The sequence below is a fragment of the Poromitra crassiceps genome (assembly GCF_964638095.1).
Source record: "Poromitra crassiceps genome assembly, chromosome: 23".
Taxonomy (NCBI): Eukaryota; Metazoa; Chordata; class Actinopteri; order Beryciformes; family Melamphaidae; genus Poromitra; species Poromitra crassiceps.
In genome coordinates this window covers 16,072,848-16,098,497 of record NC_139639.1, presented here as the reverse complement: position 1 = coordinate 16,098,497, position 25,650 = coordinate 16,072,848, and the positions used below count along the sequence as shown (strand labels likewise).

Sequence of the window (25,650 nt, the reverse complement as noted above, 5' to 3'; positions counted from 1 at the left end):
TTTATAAAAAGAACTACAAGGCGCTTAGTTGGGGGCGCGTGATGATGCAATCACTGTGCGTCGGACAGCAAGACTGATTTTTGATTTGACACACCTGCGGCTGGCTGGGTTTGAGATGCCAGACAGATAATGTTTTTCAACCGCAAGTATCAAGTAAACCGCACGCAAACGCTTTAGTATTTTTGTTTGGAACTAAAGTCGCTTTTTGTTGAACGTTTAAGAAATCCACATCATGTTTTAGATGCATGCATTGAGCCTTAATTTTGTTAATGTAGCTAATAGCATGCACTTCCACACTCATACACCTTGCCAAGACCTATCTACAGACCTTCAATCAAGCCATCTCATCAAGTAAGTGAACCAGAGGATTAGCGTGTTGGAAACAAGTCCGTCTTAAAACGTCTCCCTGTTGAAAGTCGTAACAAAAGTTGAAAAACACCTCTGAAGCATACGGACTGGAAAGGAAGGATTGATATTGGACATCGCTATGAATAATAATGGATGTTAATGGATCATAACTGGATGACTGCTTGTATCATTAAATGAAGAAGTTTGTGCACGTTTATGAAGTGGACTGGATGCACTTGGAAGTTGTGACATTTCATTGTACGGAGAAGCCGTTTGATGTCGCAATTATATCTGTTCACTATTAACGTTACGTGCTGGATCTCTCCATTTGGATTGAACGTTGCCACTGAAGTGGTCAATGTTTCAAATTAACGTTAATGATATAGCAGCTGCCGTTCTGTGACGACGCCATTAATTGTATTTGACTCGATATTATTTAAAGATGTCTAGTAAAGATGGTAAAGCCGGAGTTGAAGTTGTTCAAACTGAAGATTCTGGGGAAAAAGCTGCTTTGGAAAATGTGCCGAGCACAGACGAGAATGTTGAAGATGTGTCTGCAAAAGATGGGCAAAAGAGAGTACCCAGATTAACTGAAAAGGGTTTGCAAGCAAAAATTGAGAAGCTGAAGAAGGCAAGAAGTGCAAAGTTTAAGAAACTAACAGCTAAAAGGAATCAAATAGAATCTCTTATGGTGGAATACGACAATCTGGAACTTATCCAGCAATTGTATACGTTTTATAATGAACTCATTGATGAATTTGCACAGTCTCAGCTGGAAATGTATAATGTACTTTCAGAAGAAATCAGAGACATTGAACACAATCAGTGGTATATACCAAAGATTGCTCAGTTCAAAGAATTTCAAATTGTTACCAGGAAATGGTTACAAGATGCGACAGCAATTGAGGAGCAACAACCAGACCAAACAGACCACCTTTCTGCTGTTTCTGTTGGAATAGTCAGTAAATTAAGCAAAATATCTACAGCTTCATCTGCTAGACGAAAGGCCGAAGCAGAAAGGGCCGCTCTCTTTGCCCAAGCTGAAGGTCTTAAAGCCAAACAAGCACTGGAAAGGGAAGAAGCTCAGCTGGCTCAAAGGGCTGCAGAATTGAAAGCAGAAAAGGAAATGCTGATGCTTAATACTGAGCTGGCTGCGGCAAATGCCAAAATTAAAGTATATGATGAACAGGAAGAAAGGAGCAATGTGCATTCACAACACATGCATGTCACTGAGGCTGACCTCAATTTCGATGATGATGACGACGATGATGAAGATGATGATGACGATGATGACGATGATGATGATGATGATGATAAAGTGGCTGAAGATTATGATGATGATGACTGTGATGAGGAAGAGGAGGAGGACGATGATGGTGCTGGTGTATACTTACATGGTAACATTACAAAGAAACGCAGCTATGTCAAGCCAAAACCCCTCCAAAATGCCCCTAGTGGTCAGCAGTTGCAAATGCAAGCTAAAACCACAATGAGCAAACAGCATGGTCTGCTACCGCAAGGTAAAACACACACTACTATGGTCAAGAGCAAATCAGATAGCGATATGGTAAAAATCATGCTGAAGCAGAACGAAATAACAGAAATGCTTATTAAAGAACAACGGCTTTCGACTCTACCATCAAGAGAAATTCCTGTTTTTAAAGGCAACCCTCTTCACTTCATGACTTTCATTCGCACCATCGAGCATTGTATTGAAGATAAAACAAGTAATGATCGAGACCGATTGTTCTTTTTAGAACAATACACAGCGGGCCAACCTAAAGTACTTGTCAGAAGTTGTCCATGTTGTACATATGAAGCCCAAAAAGGGATATAAGAAAGCAAAGCAACTACTGCAGCAACATTATGGAAATGATGTGCTCATTGCTTCTGCTTATCAGGAAAAGGCTTTGAATTGGCCAATACTCAAATCTGAAGACCGAACAGCACTACAGGAGTACGCCCTGTTTATGAGGAGTTGCTGCAATGCTATGATGGACATTGATGCTCTGAGTGATATGAACAATGCATCCCACATGAGAACAGTTGTCTCAAAACTTCCCTTTAAGCTCAGAGAAAGATGGAGGAGTGTGGCTTATGGTCATTATGAGCACACCAAGAAGAGAGTAAAGTTCAAAAAACTTGTTGACTTCATTGAAAGACAATCAAACATGGCGTCTGACCCACTGTTTGGGAATATTCAGGATGTAATACCAAAAGAAGACAAAAGAAAACTTCCTAAAATGAAGTTTGACTCAGTAGCACGTAAGAGCAGCAGCTTTGCTACAGTAACAACAGAAGAAGCAGTTCAAAGCCCAGCTCCACAAATCAAGATATGTCTGTACTGCAAGAAAGATCATATGACAGAAGCCTGCAAAGAGTTAAACAAGAAGAAACACACAGAGAAAGTTGATTTCTTTAAAGCAAACGGTATTTGTTTTGGGTGCGTTAATAAAGGACATATAAGCAAGGATTGTAGAAAGAGACTGAGCTGCAAGCTCTGTGCATTAAAACACCCCACAATCTTACACATTGAAAGAAAGAAATCAGAAGAAAACAAAAAAGAAGATGCAAGCATCGTAGTGTTGTGCTCGTTATTTGGGTGAATTTAGTTAGGTAAAATAAAATATTAATAATCCGAAAATTATTAATATTTCATAAAGTTATTAAAATCAAATATGTAATCCTTGGTAAGGATTAACCTAGGGGCACCACCGGCTTAATCACCGGACCTAATCTGAATCACCTTTAGTCTAATCTGAAAGGAGAGAGTTCTTACATCTTAGACAACAGTTTACCACAATTCCACAAAATCACTCTGAAACAGTTGAATTCTAATAAAAGTTGACAATATTTATTATATATAAAATAAAAGAGAGGGATTGGCAATACAGTCAGTGAATTCACGTTGTAACTGAGTTACCATCTAAACATTTCAATGCATGGTCGGTGAATGTGAGGTGGGGGTATTTATCTGCATCAAAAGTGTAAAGCACCGGATGAACACTAGAGGGAGGCAGAGTGTGTGTGTGTGTGTGGGTGAGTGTGTGTGTGCGTGAGGGGTCTGTTCTCAAAATGGCCGACCCGGAAGGACCGACTAGACACAAAATGGAGGATACGGGGGTGTGCTTTTGGGCCAAAATGGCGATCGGCCCAAGATGGAGACTAAGGGAATGCGTTCTCGGCACAAAATGGCGGTTAGCCGACTAATAGCTATGTGTGTGTGTATTTAGCAAGGAAGGGTCCGTTCACGCGCTTGCGCACGTGCCCGTGAGTGAGAAATAACACCGTCTAGATGAAAAACAGGGCCGTGAGGCTCTTACTCCGCCACGATTAGTTAATCGACTTTGAATTGGCGAAACAAGTTCCTCTCAGCTCGTCGGCTATATTAGATCCACTCCGTGGATCGGTGAAGAAGTAACTGGCTAGCGTCTAAACACTCGGATTCAGTAATGCATATATAACCCACAGTCACAGTCAGATATAAACAGTCACAGATTCATTCACAGTATCATATCAGTTAATCATGTACATCTAAAGATATATATATCATCTAACTCTAACAATTCTAAGCCCGGACGTGAGTGATCAATTCAGTCTCTTACTTGGCTTGTTCGCTCAGCTCTGCAAACGCAGATGCAGTGGTTTGTTGCGGTCGGACTCGCAAGGTTCCTCCAGCGGGGAGGAGAGGGGCTCGTGGAGCGGGCGGCCGCTTGTCCCGAAGAGGAAGCCGTGGAGGCAGGAGCGGGGGGTTGAGAATAGGCAGTCGATCTCAGCTGGCCACGCTGGGTTCTTGCATCTGCTGTCGTCTCAGTGGAGGAAAGGGGGAACCTCACAGCTCGCTTCTTCGGGTTGAGGGCGCTCAGGCGATGCGGGTCGGTTTCAGGATATCAGAGCTGGCTTGGCCCTGATGTGGAGGTCGTCGGCCTGGTTGCGGCCTGGGCGGCTCGGGTCCGAGCAGGGGGGAAGGGCGGTTTGTCTCGGGACACAAACGTACGTCCTGTCGCGACGATTAGTCACTTAGAACTGAAGTTTTCAGGTTCCAAACCTGTATATGTTTTGGGGTGCAGGGCGTGTCTTTGCTGTGGTTTAGGCACACCGATTGGTTCCCCTTATCTCGCTGCTGTGGGACAAAGGAATCGGCTCGCATCCCTGTGGCTTTATCACGGGTGTGGTATTCAAATTGCCCCAAATGGCCAAGTCTGTGGGGGTTAGGTGCTCCCACTGTTTCCACTAGGATCAGCCAGTATTCAACAACATGTCTCTCATTCAATGTCAGTGTTCAAACAACATGTCTTTCATTCAATATCACTGTTAACTCAATATCAATATTAATTCAATATCAATATCAATACTCCAATATGTCTGGCCCAACATCCCCCCGATGGTTGAAAGGGTGTGTTCTGGCACAGTCTTTAAAGCATCTCCAGGGCCATGCGGCCTGCGGGTGGCGACCCATTGGTTGCCTAGTCCGTGAGGCTGAAAGGAGCAAGTTCGTTAGGTCCTACGCTATGTGGTCCTATGTGGGCTCAAGTCCGGGCAGATCACCTGTGTCCGGGCAGGACTTTTCTCAAGTTATTCTATCATTCTATATCACACAAACAATACATTCAGATTGTCATCCTATACTATATCACACAAAAAATACATTCAGATTGTCATACTAGTCTACATCACACGAAGCAATACATTCAGATTGTCATACTTCAAGTTTTCTAGGCAGGGCCTGGGCCCGGTTCTCTATCTTGGTCATTTAGCTCTTCGTTTTTACACGATTTGCATAAAGGGGAAGGGAGAGAAGGGGTGTGAGGTAGTGGGGTTTCTAATGACGCTGTGGGCTAGCTAAGGTACCTTCTCCTGGTAGGAGGGCGAAGCGTGGTGTTGCGGCAGTGTAGGACTCTAGCTTAGCTTGCAGCTTCTGGATGTATTTGTACATTATGTATGCGAGAAACGCGGTGATGACCCAGCCACTAAGGAGGAGGCCAATAGCGATCAGACTGATGGGGTGCTCTTGGTACTGCGATGGGCGGCTTGCGTGTTGGGCAAATGTGGTAGTGAGTCCCGTCGGCTTGATGCTGAACTGGACTCGCTTGGTCCCTTCAGCCAGGAGTTGCTGTTGAAGGGTGTCCCCAATCGTGAGATTGTGACCTTGGAATGCGTCCATTATCTCAATGTCCACGTCATGTCTGTCGGGGTTGAGATAATGGAGGACAGTGTCATCGATATGTACCGTGGCTCCCTGGGGAACTGGGAGGAACATGGTCTGATTCGGCAGGCTCAGTTTAGTGACTGTGTCATGGCGCTCATGTGACATTAGGGCTTCGGTGGCAGGTGTGTTCAGGAGCCATCGGTCACCGGCTTGCTCTACTCTGGTACCCATTCCCTCGTCCTTAATGGACATGCTGCCTTTGCATTTTTGCTCAGTGGATCCGGCTCTCAGGCCGCAGAGATACTTGGTGACATCTCTGATGAAGGGATTGCCTGGGCAAACCCAGTGGATGTCCTTTGTTTTGACACACATGTTTAGGTTGGGTACGAGAGTGAGCGAGGGGTCCTCTGGGTGGTACGCGATGAAGGTTGGTGTCTCAAGGTGCACGTGGGTGTCGCCCTTCCAGAAACCAACATTCAACACTGTTTTCAACCTGTATATGTTTTGTTGTTCAATGATTGGTAGGTTGATAAGGAATCCTATTTCTAGACGCTGGGGGTCTACGAAGATTGGGATAGCACTGCCAAGACTATATGCCAAGTGTACCTGAGAGGATTGGACCACGGTGGTCGTGGCGGATTTTAAGATTTGTTCAACCAGAGATAGGGAGACCAGGTAGGGGGGTATGTTACCCCCGCTCAGACTGGTGACTGAGGAGGCTATCTCCCGGGTAAGGTCTTGCATCAAGTCTCTGGTCGCGCGCACCAAGGTCATGTCCTCTCGGACTACGTCGGTTAGAGTCTGCAGGGCGTGGGCAGTGCGGTTAATGAGGACAGAATGGAGGTTCACAGCAACTAGAGTGCCCTGAAGGGTTTTACTGAGGTCCTGTGCTAGTTTTTGTTGGAGAATGAGGCTCTCTCGGATCTCTGGCATTTCACCCTCTAGTTCGCTCATGTGTCGTTGCAGCGTGTTGATGCTGACTGCGTTGGTTGCGGAGACCCCCACTGAGAACAGGGAACCCACGGCAGCGGCTATCATGAGGAGACCCCCCAGGAACCGCTTGGGGCGTTTGTGCCCACTCAAATCTTTCTCGGTCACCAGGAATTTCTGGAGTTGCTCGAGGATGTGTTCGGTGGTCTGCTTTGCGTGATCCACCGTGTCTTGGACCTGGGTAGCGCTGGGCCTACCTTCAGTGAGTCGGGGTGCGGGGCCGTGCTTACGGTACACGTCCCAGGGGTCTAAGCGCACGTACACTCTCTGGGTGTAGATGCGGCAGCGGGTGAGCAGGAGTCCGGGGACCCCCTGTAGGACTATGCCAGTCGGTGGTCCGGGTTCGACCACCTCGTGTGGTAGACTGGCTTTTAGTGCGAGGAAAATGCAGAGGACCCATGAGAGCTTCATCCTGGAACAAATCAGAGGACCTGGGTTACTAACGCTAGGGTTTTGGAGGACCTAGGTTAGTGGTTAGTGCATGCTTGAGGAGTGAGTGGGCATGCACTTCCTGGCTACCCTATGAAGTTGTGTTCACCTCCTCCGGGGTTGGGCTTGGCCCCCCCCTTGGAGATGGGTGTGGTCGATGGGGCTTGATTTGGTTCGCATGCACCCATTTCAGGACCGGTGGGCGCCTTGAGCGCACGATTTTGATTTGGTAGGCCACTGGGGAGAGTTTTCGCATGACCTCGTAGGGTCCTGCCCAGCTGGGGAGGAATTTCTTAGAGACCCCCACGGGCTTGTCGAAAATGAAATAGAAGACTTGGTCACCTACTTCGTACTCGCGTTGGGATGCCTTCCTATCGTAGTAGGCCTTGGCTCCCTTGGCGCTAGCCTCCAAGTTTGTCTGGGCCCACGCGAACGTGGACCTGAGGTGGGCCCTCAAGTCGGTTACATACTGGGTTGCTGTGTATGCGGTTGCGACACTGATGTCCTCGGGGTGGTACAGGAGGTGTAGCGGAAGAGTCATTTCGCGTCCTGTCATCATCTCGAAAGGAGTGACCCTCGTAGCGCGGTGCGGTGTGGCCCTGATGGCCATCAACACTAGGGGAAGTTTCACGTCCCAGTCTCTTCCGCTCTCGCTCACGTACTTCTTAAGTATGTGAACGACTGTGCGGTTCGCTCGTTCGACCTGGCCCGAGGATTCGGGGTGGTGGGAGATGTGAAACTTTACCTCTATGCCCAGAAGGTTGCATAGTGACGTTGTCACGGCGGCGGTGAAGTGGGTGCCTCTATCGGAGTCGATAGAGAGGGGAAGACCCCACCGGCTGAACACGTGGTTCAGAAGCAGAAGCGCGGTTGTGACTGCGGTGTCGTTAGTAGCCGGAAGGCATTCGACCCATTTTGTGAACGCGCATGTGACCGAAAGGAGGTACTTGTTACCTCGAGATGACTTCGGTACCGGTCCGACCCAGTCGATCTGGAGGTGGGACCACGGGAACTTCACCCCCCTCTTCTGGAGAGGAGCTCGGTTCAGCGGGTGCGACGGCTGAAATTGGCTACACACGAGACACCCTTGGACGTACGCTTTGACGTCGCTGGACATGTGTGGCCAATAGGCGACTTGTCGGATCGTTTCCAGGGTAGCTTTGTACCCTCGGTGTCCTCCGACGGGGAGGTCGTGGGCGTGACTCAGCATCACCCCCCTATGGTCGGCGGGTACCACCCATTTTGCGGCTGCCAGCTCGCAGTCTGAGTGGACCAGTAGGTCTCCCTCCATCCTGAGATAGGGGAGTTGGTGGCGGAGAGCTCGAAGCTCCTCTGAGTCGTCTGGGGCTGGTGACCCAGCCTCAGGACTGTTCCCTGAGAGGAGAACAGTCCGTTTGATAGCTCGAATGGCTGGATCTCGCTCTTGCATGTCAGCCAAGTCTGTGTCGTCGGGTTGACGACCTAGGTACACGGCCTGGAGACAGGTCGTGGGAGTGTCTTTCTGACCGCTTGCCTGCTGTCGCGTGATGGCGTTAACGGCGTGGGCCTGTGTGACCGGGAGCCAGTCGTCCTGAAACTCCCAAGGTGTGCCCTGTTCAGCTCCTAGTTTGGCTAGGCGGTCGGCTTCGTCGTTACCGTCCTTGTCAGGTCCTGACGTTTGGGAATGACCTTTGACCTTCTTCCAGTACACGGTCATTCCCTGCTCTGCGACGAGGCGGTCGCACGCCAAGAAAAGCTCAGAATGTTTGACCTCTTTGTTGCGGACATTTTTCATGCCCTTTGCTTTCCACGAGGGGAAGTGTGAGACAAAGCTGTGGCGGGCGTAGTTGGAGTCAGAACATATTACCAGCTGTCTCACGGCCTGCCTGGCGGCCTGCTGGAGTGTAATGAGTACCGCTGCGACTTCCGCATACTGACTGGTTTTAGGGCCGAGTTGGTAGTGATCGGGTTCGGCCATCTTGTGGTTCACCCACACCACGCCCGCGCCGGCCCGGGCTTGGTTCTCGTGATGGAAAGCGCAGCCATCAATGTAGACCTTGGGGAGGCCTGTGCAGGCATTGTCGTCGTGGTAATGGTGGTCGGATGGAAGCGTTGGCGTGGGGGCGAGCGGAGGTTGCATGCTTGCTTCGCTCTCGCACTCGCAGTGTTGACATTCGGACAAGCCCTGCCCCAGTGCCATCTTGTGGTTCTGGGCGTACTTGATCTCGATGTCATAACCCTGTAATGCCATCATCCACGATGCAACGCGACTGTTCGACACGCGTCCTTCCCTCAGCCGTTGGCTGTTCAGGAAGGTGACGGGTTGGTGGCAGGTCTCGATGACCACCTTTTGGCCCCCGATGTAACTGCGGAAGTGTTCCACAGCCCATACGGTGGTTAAGAGGGACTTTTCGCAGTCCGAGAACTTGACCTCGACGTCGTTCAGCGGTCGGCTTGCGTATGCAACGACGCGTCTGTCAGTGTCATATTTCTGTGCCAGAGCGGCACTGAGGCAAAGGGAGGAGAAGCCTGCCTCCAAGAAGAACTCTTTGTCTTTATCCGGATAGGCCAGACAAGGTGCAGTGCACAGTTTCTCCTTCATCAGGAGGAAAGACCGCTGTTGTGGCTCTCCCCACTGAAAGGGGTTGTCTTTCCGAGTGAGCTCCGTGAGGGGTTTTGCGACCTCTGCGTACTCTTCGATGAATTGCCGCGAGTAGTTGCAAACGCCTAAGAAGCTTTGGACCTCTGTTAGGTTGGTGGGGGCTTTGATATCTTGGATGGCCCGAATTCTCCCGGCTTGGGGTTCGATGCCCTCTGCGCCCACTGTCAGACCCACGTACTCGACTTTGGTACGGCACCACTGGCCTTTGGCGACTGCCAATTTGGCCCCAGCGGCAGCAAGTTGGTCAAGCACGTGGTGGATCTCTGCCAAGTGTTCCTGGAAGGTGTGGCTTCGCATCAAGATATCATCCACGTAAATGAGGTTCCCGCGGGCGGCGGCATCGCTCATTGCTTTGTGGAGAAAGATGTTGAACTCAGCGGGGCTGTTTGAATACCCGAAGGGGCACCGATTCCAGGTGTATTGGCGGTTACAGAAAGAGAAGGCCAGTTTGTACTGGTCTGCTGTGTCGACCTTCATGGTCCAGAAACCGTTAGCCACGTCCACCGTGGAGAAGAAGCGGGCTCCCTTTTGCTTAGGGAGCTCCTGGTCCAGGTGGATCATGGGCCAGCGGGAAAGCGGTACCTGTTTGTTCAGTGGTCGATAATCGATCGTCAATCTCCACTTACCGGATGGTTTCAAAACAGGCCAGATAGGCGAGTTGTAGGTAGAGTTACACTCCCTTATGATCTGTTTCTCCAGTAGCTGATCCAGGATCTCTTGAATTGACTCGTACGCGGCTAGTGGGATCCTGTACTGACGTACGAAGGTGGGAGGCGCGTTTGGATCAGTTGGGATGCGGACCGTGTGAAGTTCGGTTACCCCGCAGTCGAGCGCGTCCCTGGAGAAGATCGGCAGGAAATGGTGGAACAACTTTCGTAACTCGTCCCTCTCGTCTTCAGTCGTCAGCGCGTCCACTTTCGCGATCTGCTGTTCGACTTCAGACTCGAACCCAGGGTAGGGTTCGTCGGGCGGCGGCGGCGTGTGCTCCGGGCCCGGATCGTCAGGCCCGGGCCGGGCCGTGAGGGCATACACGACGAGGTCGCCCTTGTCATTGAGTGACGTGCTATGAACTACTTCGTCGGGGAAGGTTTCGTGACGTGTCACTGTGATCATTTTTGTCGGATACGTGAAAAGGGTTGCGCTGGACGTGTCGTCCCGAGCGAGGGACACGGGCAGGTCTCCCATGACTGGGACCGTCAGTTCAAAGTCATGAAAAGAGCTGTCGACTAGCATTCCCAGTGGTTGTCGAGTCGGGACTTGGATGGGTGCGTAAGTCAGGTTCTGCACCAAGATGTAGGCTGAACGATTGTCCAGTTCAAGGAACGGAGTGCCGCAGATCGTCAAGTTCATCTCCCAGAAGCGGGGCAGTGGCTGGAAGAATGACTGTTTGCCGGGTATGGTTTGCCCAGGGCTGATGACCAGGCGGATGGGGACACTCGCGGTTCGAGCCGGGACCGTGACGCGGAACTCGCATATGACCTGACATGCCTGTGGGATGGTTTGCCCTGACGTCATGCGTTCAGGTTCGCAGGTCAATGGGTGGTTCGCGGCGTCGGCCCGGGACCAAAGGATTTGGTTAACTGTGTCCAATTGGGCGCCAAGTCTGACCAGTAGGTCTGCCCCCACGCAGAGTGGGGTTTGAAGCCGGGGCACTACGCTCATGAAGTGTTCTACCCGCTTCCGTCCAATCTGTATCGTGAGAGCGCACACGCCGATTGCCTTAAGAAGGGTCTGAGGTGACTCAGCGGAAAGAAGGCGATGGGTTCGCATGGCGAATGCGGGGAGAAGCAGATCCTGTTTACACAGGTCATCGTACAATTCTTGGCTAATGACGGATTTCTCCGACCACAGAGCCAGGATTGCCTCCGGGACCTCCCTGTCATTCACGCGCACGCCGCCGACAAGGCGGGGGCTGTACAGGTTGGTGTCGGAGTTGACCAGTGAGCATAAGAACGACGGGTGGTCCTGCAGTTGCGGCTGCAGTGGCGGCACGGAGGGTTCACCCGCACGGTGGTTTGCCGGGCGGGGCGTTTCGACCTCCGTGACGACCGTGACTTGGTTGTCTGACACAGGCCGGGGGCCTGTTGTCGCCAGGGGTTTTGGCGTTGGGACCTGGGCCCAAATGCGGTTGCCGTGGCAGTCAATGAGCGGACCCAGCCGGTCCAGGAGATCCTGGCCAATGAGGAGTGGCTCAGTATCAAGGAGACAGATGTGGATAGGGTGGTTCAGAGCCATCCCTTGGAAAGCGACATCAAGACGGGCCCGTTGGATGATGGGGGATCGGTCTTGAGTGTAGCTGGTGATGCTAACATTGCAAGGCTCGATCCGGGGCGATCTATTGGCTGCGAGCATGGCTTTTTGGATTGTCGCGAAGGTGTTGGCGCACATCAAGCTGATTTCGGAGCCTGAGTCTAATAGGGCGAGGGTGCGAATGCACCCTCCTACAAGAACCGGGGTGTAGATGCGGTGGGCGTTTCCCTTGCGGACAAGGTCACCCAGGAAGGTTAGGGAAGACTGGTGAGGAGGAAGTGGAGAAGTGGTGTTGGGGAGCGGTTTAGGTCCCTGAGGTCCCCTCCCCCATTCGACAAAGTAAACTTTGGCGGCGGGTGGAGGCTCTCGGCCTAGTCATGCGGATGGGGGTTTGTGTGGCCCCCCCTTGGGGTCAGCTGGTCTGTCTTTGTCAAGGAGCGATTTTACCGTGTCACTTAAAGCGTTCAGCGCGTCTCGGGTCGACTGGTTGTCCGCGGTTGTTCGCCTATCCCTACCGTCGGTGTCGTCCCCTGACTGGTTCTTATACTGGTCGGGTTTGTACGATTTTTTACCTGACTGGTCCTGGTTCTGCCAGTGCCGTTCCTGACTGGGGTGGTAGGAATTCCCTGATTGGTTCTGTTCCCACTCCTGATTGTGCCACTGCCGTCCCTGATTAGGATGGTGAGCTTTCCCTGATTGGTTCTGTACCCAGTCCTGATTGTGCCAAGAGCGTCCCTGACTGGGGTGGTAGGAGTTCCCTGGCTGGTTCTGTTCCCACTCTTGGTTCTGCCACTGCCGTCCCTGATTAGGATGGTGAGCTCTCCCTGATTGGTTCTGTACCCAGTCCTGGCCCTGCCAGGAGCGTCCCTGGTTGTTTTTTCCCCCCCTTTCCTGCTTCCTACCCCTACCTCGATGGCTGGGCTGCCTGTCTTTTAAGTGTGAGGGTGCAGGGTGTCGAGGAGCGGTGGGCTTCCGGACCTGGGGCACCTCGTCGCCCTCTAGGGTGAGACGGTCAGGTACTGGCTTCTCTACGCTGTAAACTCCTCTATGCTGGGCTTCCTCTTCCTGAGGATAGTCTCCCATGACTGGGTAGACTTGGGGGGTCTCTAGGTGTTTCCTGGTTGGCTTGGGTCGTGCTTCCCATGCCAACTGCGCGTACTGTCGCGTATAGCTCAGTGTGGACTGGAGGAGCCTGCAATGAGTCTCTACACCGGAGCGTATGCTCTCGTGCAGGTTCGACATGTACGTGAGGAGGAACTCCCTATCTCCCTCCCCCCCCCCGACGGGGGGGCCTCTACCCTGGAAGTAGGCTGCTGACAAGCGCCTGAAGTACTCTCTGGGATCTTCGTCTACTCTCTGTTTGATGGCTTCGGCGGCCCTTCGCGCGATGATCGGGTCAGAATACTGGCGGTACTCCTGTCGGAGGGCCCGGCAGACGAGTCGGTAGCTCTTTTGAGTCCGACTGGGAAGTACGTCTATGAAATCGCGGACGGTGCTCGTGGTGGTCTTCCATACCAACCAGAGCCTCTCGCGCGTGGTAGGTCGCTCCAGGTTGGTGAGGTAACGACTGACGTCTCGTAGGTACCGATCGATGTTGGCTGCACGGTGCGCCGGGTCAAAGCGTTCTATGTCCCTGGCGAAGGACTCGATTCGCCGGTCACGGACATCTCTTTCCCGCGCGGTGAACGCTGGCTCGGAGTCGGATGACGATGAGTCGTTGAGGTCGTCCGCCCATAGGCCACGCCCCATGTGACCCGAGAAGAGGAGGGGCGTCTCTTGGTAGTAGCCTTCGCTCCTCCTACTCTCCTGGCCATGCCGGCGTTGCTCCTCCCGTGGGTGGGAGTCGGCGTGGCGTTCGTCGCGCCAGCGGTCGTCTGCCCGCCGCCCTGTGGGCGGGGGGCAGTCGTCCGGGCGGTCGGTGCGGCGTTCGTGGCCCCAGCGGTCGTCTGCCGGCCGCCCTGCGGGCGGGGGGCAGTCGTCCGGGCGGTCGGTGCGCCAGTGGTCGTCTGCCCGCCGCCCTGTGGGCGGGGGGCAGTCGTCCTGCGGGCGGTCGGTGCGCCAGTGGTCGTCTGCCCGCCGCCCTGTGGGCGGGGGGTAGTCGTCCTGCGGGCGGTCGGTGCGGCGTTCGTGGCCCCAGCGGTCGTCTGCCGGCCGCCCTGCGGGCGGGGGGCAGTCGTCCTGCGGGCGGTCGGTGCGCCAGTGGTCGTCTGCCCGCCGCCCTGTGGGCGGGGGGTAGTCGTCCGGGCGTGGGTGCGGGGGATGGTCGCGCCTGTGTCTATTCCCCCCCTCCTCTGGTGGAGGGGAGACTTCGGTCCTACTCTCCTCGAAGTGTGGTTGCTCCCAGGCGGCCTTACTGTGGCCACTCTCACGGGTTAGCGACCCCCCTTGTTCGTGCCTGCGCGACGGCCTTACAAGCGTGGACTCATATGGGGGTCGGGGTCCCCTGACCCCGGACTCGGGCATGGCGGGCGTGTCTATGGTATATAGTGAGGGTTCGACCTCACCACCGGGCCCGTGGCGCGATAGCGCTGGTGCAGCAGGTGTCTGGGCAACGTGGGACGAGGATACCTGTGGAGGCGAGATTACCTGTTGCTCCTGGTTATGGACCTGTCGGGGGATGAACGAACATGCAAGCTGGTGGGCTGCATACCTACCCGTTTTCCTTTTCTCCTCCTCGCTCTCTAGGTCCGCCTCTCTCTGGGCGTTTCTCCTTTCCCAAGTATCGATTTCCCTCTCTTGGTCCTCGACTGTTGCTTCCAGACGCGCCTTTTGCGTTTCCAACTCAGCTGCTCGTTCCTGCAGCTGTGCGTTGGTTTTCCTGTAAAAGGTATCTCTGTGGAGGACAAGATAAAGCATCTCTGACAGGATGGTAGCGTCTACCTTACCGTCAAGTTTTATGGCTTTTGCTTTTCCTTCCAACATTTTCTCACATTCTCCTGGTGTGAGCTTCCGCAGATATTCGATCTGTCCATCACTAGGAGGAACCACCGTCATGAGCGTTTCATGTAACAGCTGGTCGGGCGAGGCCGAGTGCTCTGCAGCAGCACTCTGGTCGTTGTGCTGTGACATCTTACCTGCTAGTCAGTGCACTTCTTAAGCTTAGGTGGAGCTCGTACCTGTAGCTTGAATGTCAAATAGCTTGTATTTGAGAGGCAAACGTAAAATAGGCTTGTGGTCAAACTGTGTTTGCGAAAGTCCTATTGTTGAATTTTAAATATAAGCAGGTTTTAATTCAACTGTCGTTGCCTAATGTTAGGAGTTAGTCGCTATGCAAGCTTGAAATAAGGGGTTCTTAAATCAAAACGATTGAACTGTGTTAGTTGTCTGTGTCAGTCTGAATCTGTGTCAGTCTGAGCGGTGGTAGCTCTGTCTGGCTCCGCTCGTTCTGGCTGGAAGCTGTTTCGGGAGGTTATTAGCATTCAGTGCTTGGCATGCGCTTCAGTGGTTACACAATGCAGTTTAGGTAATTCAGTGTTTCAGTCAAAATTGTGATATTTGTGGTAAACTCTGCCTGAAAGATGCCTCGGGCGGGGCTCCAAATGTTGTGCTCGTTATTTGGGTGAATTTAGTTAGGTAAAATAAAATATTAATAATCCGAAAATTATTAATATTTCATAAAGTTATTAAAATCAAATATGTAATCCTTGGTAAGGATTAACCTAGGGGCACCACCGGCTTAATCACCGGACCTAATCTGAATCACCTTTAGTCTAATCTGAAAGGAGAGAGTTCTTACATCTTAGACAACAGTTTACCACAATTCCACAAAATCACTCTGAAACAGTTGAATTCTAATAAAAGTTGACAATATTTATTATATATAAAATAAAAGAGAGGGATTGGCAATACAGTCAGTGAATTCACGTTGTAACTGAGTTACCATCTAAACATTTCAATGCATGGTCGGTGAATGTGAGGTGGGGGTATTTATCTGCATCAAAAGTGTAAAGCACCGGATGAACACTAGAGGGAGGCAGAGTGTGTGTGTGTGTGTGGGTGAGTGTGTGTGTGCGTGAGGGGTCTGTTCTCAAAATGGCCGACCCGGAAGGACCGACTAGACACAAAATGGAGGATACGGGGGTGTGCTTTTGGGCCAAAATGGCGATCGGCCCAAGATGGAGACTAAGGGAATGCGTTCTCGGCACAAAATGGCGGTTAGCCGACTAATAGCTATGTGTGTGTGTATTTAGCAAGGAAGGGTCCGTTCACGCGCTTGCGCACGTGCCCGTGAGTGAGAAATAACACCGTCTAGATGAAAAACAGGGCCGTGAGGCTCTTACTCCGCCACGATTAGTTAATCGACTTTGAATTGGCGAAACAAGTTCCTCTCAGCTCGTCGGCTATATTAGATCCACTCCGTGGATCGGTGAAGAAGTAACTGGCTAGCGTCTAAACACTCGGATTCAGTAATGCATATATAACCCACAGTCACAGTCAGATATAAACAGTCACAGATTCATTCACAGTATCATATCAGTTAATCATGTACATCTAAAGATATATATATCATCTAACTCTAACAATTCTAAGCCCGGACGTGAGTGATCAATTCAGTCTCTTACTTGGCTTGTTCGCTCAGCTCTGCAAACGCAGATGCAGTGGTTTGTTGCGGTCGGACTCGCAAGGTTCCTCCAGCGGGGAGGAGAGGGGCTCGTGGAGCGGGCGGCCACTTGTCCCGAAGAGGAAGCCGTGGAGGCAGGAGCGGGGGGTTGAGAATAGGCAGTCGATCTCAGCTGGCCACGCTGGGTTCTTGCATCTGCTGTCGTCTCAGTGGAGGAAAGGGGGAACCTCACAGCTCGCTTCTTCGGGTTGAGGGCGCTCAGGCGATGCGGGTCGGTTTCAGGATATCAGAGCTGGCTTGGCCCTGATGTGGAGGTCGTCGGCCTGGTTGCGGCCTGGGCGGCTCGGGTCCGAGCAGGGGGGAAGGGCGGTTTGTCTCGGGACACAAACGTACGTCCTGTCGCGACGATTAGTCACTTAGAACTGAAGTTTTCAGGTTCCAAACCTGTATATGTTTTGGGGTGCAGGGCGTGTCTTTGCTGTGGTTTAGGCACACCGATTGGTTCCCCTTATCTCGCTGCTGTGGGACAAAGGAATCGGCTCGCATCCCTGTGGCTTTATCACGGGTGTGGTATTCAAATTGCCCCAAATGGCCAAGTCTGTGGGGGTTAGGTGCTCCCACTGTTTCCACTAGGATCAGCCAGTATTCAACAACATGTCTCTCATTCAATGTCAGTGTTCAAACAACATGTCTTTCATTCAATATCACTGTTAACTCAATATCAATATTAATTCAATATCAATATCAATACTCCAATATGTCTGGCCCAACAGTAGACAAGGAGACATCAGTGAGCAGCGCTTTAGTTTCATTGAAGAAGCGTGCTCATAATGGGGCCGGTGACATTCAGACACTAGCCATCGTTCCTGTCAAAATAAAGCTGTCAAACAGTAACAAAACTGTGCAAACATACGCTTTCCTTGATCCGGGGAGTTCTGCTACATTTTGCACCGAGGCCCTCCGAAAACAATTGAATGCCAAAGGGAAGAAAACACGCATTCTGTTAAAAACACTTGGACAAGTGAAAACCGTGAACATTGATGTAATCTCTGGTCTTGAGGTATCAAACCTTGAAGGAAATGACTTTATAGCACTGCCAGCAACATATACACAACAAGAAATACCGGTTTCAAAGGAGCAAATTCCCACATCAGAAGCTTTGAAAGAATGGGAGTACCTAAAGGAGGTTGAATTGACCCATATTGAAGCAGAGATTGGACTTCTGATCGGAATAAATGCACCTAAGACCATGGAACCATGGAAAGTGATTAACAGTCAAGGTAACGGACCATATGCTGTTAAAACCAAGCTAGGATGGGTGATCAATGGACTTCTAAATGGCTGCAGTCGCACTGAAGGTCAACTTGAACAGGTTCATAGTCATCGAATCTCAGTAGTTAACTTGGATGAACTCTTGAAACAACATTTCAACCATGACTTCCCTGAGAGGGTTTATGAAGGAAAAGCAGAAATGTCCATGGAAGACAAGCAATTTATGCACATTGTATCTTCCTCTGCCATGCTAAAAGATGGACATTACCAGCTACAGCTTCCGTTTAAGAAAAGTGAAATCTACATGCCAAACAATCGCCAGCTAGCGGAACAGCGAGCATTGACCTTGAAGAAGAAGCTCCTCAAAGACACAGATTTCCATCAAGAGTACAGTAGCTTCATGGAAGATGTCATCCAGAAGGGACACGCTGAAATAGTACCCCAAGATCAGCTGAGTCAAGAGGATGGGAAGGTGTGGTACTTGCCACATCATGGCGTACGACATCCTAAAAAACGCAAGTTGCGCATTGTGTTTGATTGTTCAGCACAATTTCAAGGGACCTCACTGAACGAGGAGCTAATCCAAGGACCAAACCTCACAAACACACTGTTGGGAGTCCTCGTGCGCTTTCGTCAAGAACCTATTGCTGTAATGGCGGACATAGAAGGAATGTATCACCAAGTCAAAGTAACACCAAATGATTCAAACTTCCTTCGGTTCCTGTGGTGGCCTAAAGGTGATCTCAAGCAGAATTTGACCGAATTCAGAATGACAGTGCATCTTTTCGGTGCAACTTCCTCAGCAAGTTGTGCGAGTTATGCTCTAAGAAAAACTGCAGAGAACAACAAGGAGCAGTATTTGGAGGAAGCTGTGGACACTGTCATGAATAACTTTTATGTGGATGACTGCTTAAAATCTGTCCCAAAGGAACAAGAAGCCATGCATCTATGTGAGGAGTTGAGATCTTTATGTGCTGAGGGAGGTTTTCGACTAACAAAGTTCATCAGTAACAGCAGAGCTGTGTTGACCTCCATTCCAGAGGAGGAGCGTGCCAAAGAGGTAAAGGACCTTGATCTGGACAAAGAACGTTTACCTGTTGAAAGAGCCCTTGGGGTTGAATGGAGTATCGAAGAAGATTCCTTCAAATTTCATGTGGCTTTAAAACCTCAGACTTGCACCAGAAGAGGAATCCTTTCTACAGTGTCTTCTGTTTATGATCCCCTAGGATTTCTAGCTCCCTTTACGTTCACTGCAAAGTACATCTTGCAAGAGCTTTGTAAGCTGAAATATGGATGGGATGATGCAATTCCAGATGTCTATCAGAAAGCATGGCTGAAGTGGCTCATTGGATTGCAGCAAATGGAGAGCTACAGGATAGAAAGATGCATCAAACCCAAGGACTTTGGAGAGATTACGTCTGCTCAGCTTCATCATTTCTGTGACGCCAGCGAGGCAGGCTACGGCACAGTAACCTACCTGCGTTTGATGAATCCTGAAAATGCAGTACACAAAACCTTTGTTTTTGGGAAAGCCAGGGTGGCACCTTTGAAACAGGTAACCATCCCAAGAATGGAATTGACTGCGGCCATGTTAGCTGTTAAAATTGAGAAGATGTTAAAAACAGAGTTACAGATCCCGCTAATTAAGTCTGTGTTCTGGACAGACAGCACATCTGTGTTAAAGTACATAAAAAACAACACAAAGAGATTCCAGACATTCGTTGCAAACCGCATTGGAGCCATCAGAGAATCCACAGAAGTCGATCAGTGGCGATATGTTAACACCAAAAAGAACCCAGCAGACTATGCAACCCGTAGTATTTCTGCTGAAGCATTCCTCAAGTGTGATGCTTGGAAAAGAGGCCCTGATTTCTTACTTGACACCAAAGAAATGTGGCCAGTCAATCCTGAGGATTTGGGTTCAATTTCCCACGACGACCCTGAAATCAAGAAAGAACCAGTCACAATCAATGTAATTCAAACGATGGAACAGAAAGCAACTGACATGTTTATGAACTACTTTTCAACATGGACCAAACTCATACGAGCAGTAGCGTGGTTTCTTCATGTAAAGAGCCTCCTGAGACAGTTAAAGGATAAAAGGAAAGAGATAACTGCCAGCATAATAACTAAAGAGCTGGACAAGACCAAGCACGAAGCCCTCATCCAAAAAGAAATGAAGACGCATAAGAGCGCCTTGAGAGCTCAAAAACTCTCATTGGAGGATTTACAGGCTGCAGAGACTGCAACTGTAAAATTCTGTCAAGCACAAGGCTTCTCAGAAGAAATTGAAACGTTGAAAACGGAACATCAGAACGTCAAAAGACAAAGTTCAATTTTTAAACTTGATCCCCAGCTGGATCAGGGCCTACTAAGGGTAGGTGGAAGGCTCAGTAAGCTGGCCATGCCGGAAGAGACGAAGCATCAGACAATCTTGCCCAAGAATCATCATGTGTCTCGACTCCTTCTTGAACATATTCACAGAAAAGTAGGACATAGTGGAAGGAATCACATGTTATCTCACTTACGTCAAAAATATTGGATTCCCTGTGCCAACGCACTGTCCAGAAAAATTCTGAAAGACTGTGTAGTATGTAGACGCTTACATGCGAATGTTGGTGAACAGAAGATGGCTGATATGCCCAAAGAAAGAGTCACACCTGATTTTCCACCTTTCACACAAGTGGGAGTAGACTTTTTTGGACCCATCGAAGTCAGACGTGGAAGAGGCACAGTGAAACGTTATGGAGTAATTTTCACTTGCTTGACCAGTCGTGCTGTGCACTTGGAAGTGGCCCATTCGCTTGACACGGATTCATGCATAAATGCAATAAGACGTTTCATCTCTAGGCGAGGTCAAGTGACAGAGATAAGATCAGATAATGGGACGAATTTCATTTCCGCAGAAAGAGAATTGAAAGAAGCCGTACAAGCTTGGAACAAAGACAAAATCGAACAAGCCTTGCAGCAAAAAGGTGTGAAATGGACCTTTAATCCTCCCGCTGCTGCACATCATGGAGGAGTTTGGGAGAGATTAATCCGCATGCTGAAAAGGATTCTGCTATCTGTTACAAAACAACAAACATTGGATGATGAGAGTCTCCTCACAGTCATGTGTGAGGTGGAAGCAGTCCTTAACAGCCGCCCATTGACAACAACGTCAGATGATCCTAATGACTTAGAGCCACTGACACCAAACCACCTGCTGTTGCTCAAAGTTCAGCCCATGCTTCCACCAGGCATCTTCAAGCAAGAGGATGTATATGCTAGACGCCGTTGGCGCCAAGTACAGTACATAGCGGATCTGTTCTGGTCTCGTTGGGTGAAAGAATACCTTCCCCTGATGCAAGAGCGCCAAAAATGGAACAGAGTCCGAAGAAACTTTGTACAAGGAGATATTGTGTTGATAGCTGATGCTAATGCTCCACGAGGCTCATGGATAATGGCTAAAGTCATTAATACCAATCCTGACAGAAGAGGAATAGTGAGGAGTGTAAAGCTTCAGACCAAGACCAATGTTCTAGAGAGGCCAGTCACTAAGATCTGCCTCCTGGTTCCGGCCAGCAACTGAAGTCTTACATAAATACACTCACATCTAGATTTTACATTTTATAGACATTTTTTGTTGGCTCCAGTGTTTTGAGTTATTGTTATTAGCACTTCGCCCTTAACAATAGGGGCCGGTATTGTAGGAGCCATTTTGCTTGTTTTATAAAAAGAACTACAAGGCGCTTAGTTGGGGGCGCGTGATGATGCAATCACTGTGCGTCGGACAGCAAGACTGATTTTTGATTTGACACACCTGCGGCTGGCTGGGTTTGAGATGCCAGACAGATAATGTTTTTCAACCGCAAGTACCAAGTAAACCGCACGCAAACGCTTTAGTATTTTTGTTTGGAACTAAAGTCGCTTTTTGTTGAACGTTTAAGAAATCCACATCATGTTTTAGATGCATGCATTGAGCCTTAATTTTGTTAATGTAGCTAATAGCATGCACTTCCACACTCATACACCTTGCCAAGACCTATCTACAGACCTTCAATCAAGCCATCTCATCAAGTAAGTGAACCAGAGGATTAGCGTGTTGGAAACAAGTCCGTCTTAAAACGTCTCCCTGTTGAAAGTCGTAACAGATATACTAGATAGATAGATAGATAGATAGATAGATAGATAGATAGATACTAGATAGATAGATAGATATACTAGATAGATAGATAGATAGATAGATACTAGATAGATAGATAGATATACTAGATAGATAGATAGATAGATAATAGATAGATAGATACTAGATAGATAGATAGATAGATAGATAGATAGATACTAGATAGATAGACAGACAGACAGACAGACAGACAGACAGACAAATAGATAGATAGAGCCAATCCTACGTGAGCAACCACATACATTTGTAGGCATGGAAAGGATACGTTCCTATACTTACATCCCATGCACTTGAAGAGATGTACATTATACAAAGGTCATTCATCCCCTCATGCTGCCCCTCTTGTGTGTTGCAGACCTACTACACAGAACCCTCCATTCAGCAGAAAGTTCTGGGCCTTCTGGTGGGTTCAGTGTGTATATGGTGTTTGTTGTTTATAGTTTTAGATATGTATTGTGTGTGCCACAGTACTGCATATTCTCACATCAAAATCCATATTTCAATGATTTCAGTTTGTTTAGACATGCTTTTGCTGTAGCTGCAATGTGAGAATGGAGGCTAAAAGGGAAAGTATTCTTACTTTAAACATGCATTTTGCCATCGGGGTAGATCCACTCAGAATCCATCTGCAGTGTTTACATCATTTCCTTGTTTGCGTTTTGCAACCACTCCCACCCGCAGGGCTTATTGTGATAACGAGGAGCATCTGAATTTGAGAGTCCTGCCAACTATAGCTTCATATTTTCCCAAACCATTTCAAATGAATTGATCAGCAGGAATAAACATGATAAATTTGAATAATCTGTTGTGCATACAAAATAAGCTTGTGAGTTTTTCCAACGTAAATAGAAAGTTACCGGCTACGATAATACTGTGGGTGTGCTCTCTGCCAATGCTACATCCTGTATTATTATTATTATTAATACTACTACCATACTACCTGTGCTGCAGAACAACATAGCAGAGGTGGAGGAGCTGCAGGGCAACCTGATGGAGGAGGACCTGTTGGAGCACCTCCTCACCTTGCTGCAGGACTCCCAGGTGGAGGTGGGGGTCCACTACTTTGCCGGGGGGATCTTGGCCCAGCTCGCCTCCAGACCAGAGGCCTGGACGCTGGAGCACGAGTTCCGCGAAACCATCCTGGAGCAGCTGGTGTGTGTGTGCATGCATGTGTGTCACAGAGAACGTTTTTCATGCTGGTGTTCTTCTAACGTACATTAAACTGTTTGCATCTTTGGCTCATCTAACCTGTCTCTCCCTATTTGCAGCACTCTTCCATAATGACATGGACCCAACCGGAGAGAGAAATGGTGTCTTATAGGTGAGAGAAAAACTAACTGAACTCAACAGCAGTCTATTCAGAACCACTACCACCTGTTTTTTCCATCAGCCCAAGCATTTGAGGTTGCACTGTGTTCCAAAAGTAGGTATACAATTTTTTATAATAATGATAAAAAAACAAATGTGTATCATCATGGCATTTAACTTATTTTGTCATTCTAACAAAAATAATTCCACTGGCTACGATTACACTCACACTATGATGGGGGGGGGGGGGGGGGGGGAGGGGCTGTCTGGTGCAAGTAGGAATAAACCAATGCTCAGAATTACTTGCAAATACAATTTCACACTTCTTATGTCGGTGTGCTCTCTCCCACCCACCCTTACACCCACTAACCCTAACCCTACACCCATACTGCAGGTCCTTCCGTCCTTTCTGCCCTCTGCTCCAGACAGACCAGCCCTCAGGAGTGCAGCTGTGGGCAGCCTGGGCCGTACATCTGGTCTGCAGTCAGAACAGTAAGATGCACAAACAGATTACAGTCAGAACAGTAAAACGTACAAACAGATTACAGTCAGAACAGTAAGACGCACAAACAGATTACAGTCAGAACAGTAAGACACACAAACAGATTACAGTCAGAACAGTAAGACGTACAAACAGATTACAGTCAGAACAGTAAGACACACAAACAGATTACAGTCAGAACAGTAAGACACACAAACAGAGATTACAGTCAGAACAGTAACACACATAAACAGATTACAGTCAGAACAGTAAGACGTACAAACAGATTACAGTCAGAACAGTAAGACACACAAACAGATTACAGTCAGAACAGTAAGACACACAAACAGATTACAATCAGAACAGTAAGACGTACAAACAGATTACAGTCAGAACAGTAAGACACACAAACAGATTACAGTCAGAACAGTAAGACACACAAACAGAGATTACAGTCAGAACAGTAACACACATAAACAGATTACAGTCAGAACAGTAAGACACACAAACAGATTACAGTCAGAACAGTAAGACACACAAACAGATTACAGTCAGAACAGTAAGACGTACAAACAGATTACAGTCAGAACAGTAAGACACACAAACAGATTACAGTCAGAACAGTAAGACGTACAAACAGATTACAGTCAGAACAGTAAGACGTACAAACAGATTACAGTCAGAACAGTAAGACGTACAAACAGATTACAGTCAGAACAGTAAGACGCACAAACAGATTACAGTCAGAACAGTAAGACGTACAAACAGATTACAGTCAGAACAGTAAGACGCACAAACAGATTACAGTCAGAACAGTAAGACACACAAACAGATTACAGTCATAAAAGTAAGACACACAAACAGATTACAGTCGGAACAGTAAGACACACAAACAGATTATAGTCAGAACAGTAAGACACACAAACAGATTACAGTCAGAACAGTAAGACACACAAACAGATTACAGTCAGAACAGTAAGACACACAAACAGATTACAGTCAGAACAGTAAGACACACAAACAGATTACAGTCAGAACAGTAAGACACACAAACAGACTACAGTCAGAACAGTAAGACACACAAACATTACAATCAGAACAGTAAGACGTACAAACAGATTACAGTCAGAACAGTAAAACACACAAACAGATTACAGTCAGAACAGTAAGACACACAAACAGATTACAGTCAGAACAGTAAGACACACAAACAGATTACAGTCAGAACAGTAAAACACACAAACAGATTACAGTCAGAACAGTAAGACACACAAACAGATTACAGTCAGAACAGTAAGACACACAAACAGATTACAGTCAGAACAGTAAGACACAAACAGATTACAGTCAGAACAGTAAAACACACAAACAGATTACAGTCAGAACAGTAAGACACACAAACAGATTACAGTCAGAACAGTAAGACACACAAACAGATTACAGTCAGAACAGTAAGACACACAAACAGATTACAGTCAGAACAGTAAAACGTACAAACAGATTACAGTCAGAACAGTAAGACACACAAACAGATTACAGTCAGAACAGTAAGACGTACAAACAGATTACAGTCAGAACAGTAAGACACAAACAGATTCCAGTGGGGTTACTTTACAAAATAGTACACCGTAAGTGGATTAATACAAACGTGTCTGGTGGATTACAACGTGAAGTAATAGTGGGGTCAATCACTTTAAAGGAACAGTTCAACCAAAAATGGAAATTCTGTCATCATCTATATAATGTCTACTCGCCCTCATGCCAGTTGAAACAAAGGTGACGTTTGTCCATACCACACAGGGAGGCTGCCGGCACAAGTGGAGAGAAAACCAGGCACCATGGATGTCAGTAGAGTGCAACCAATGTCAATGGGGACCTCTCTCTCTCTCTCTCTCTCTCTCTCTCTCTCTCTCTCTCTCTCTCTCTCTCTCTCTCTCTCTCTCTCTCTCTCTCTCTCTCTCTCTCTCTCTCTCTCTCTCTCTAGTTGTGCTGGCAAATTCCCTGTGTGTGAAATTTCATTTTTGGGGGAGCTGTTGCTTTAAGGCCTTTTATCTGG

At 48.7% G+C, this 25,650-nt stretch overlaps 1 protein-coding gene across 1 annotated transcript in view; it reads left to right on the top strand.

Annotated features, from left to right (window-relative positions):
- Positions 1-25,650, top strand: part of LOC310796775 (protein zyg-11 homolog) — a gene marked incomplete at both ends in the record, with an annotated part of 36,702 nt that overhangs the window by 10,772 nt on the left and 280 nt on the right. The window contains 4 exons of the mRNA XM_083659010.1: positions 22,161-22,208; positions 22,757-22,957; positions 23,074-23,126; positions 23,508-23,605. Of these exons, the coding sequence (XP_083515136.1) occupies positions 22,161-22,208; positions 22,757-22,957; positions 23,074-23,126; positions 23,508-23,605 (400 nt within the window). The remainder of the gene's footprint in view (positions 1-22,160; positions 22,209-22,756; positions 22,958-23,073; positions 23,127-23,507; positions 23,606-25,650) is intronic.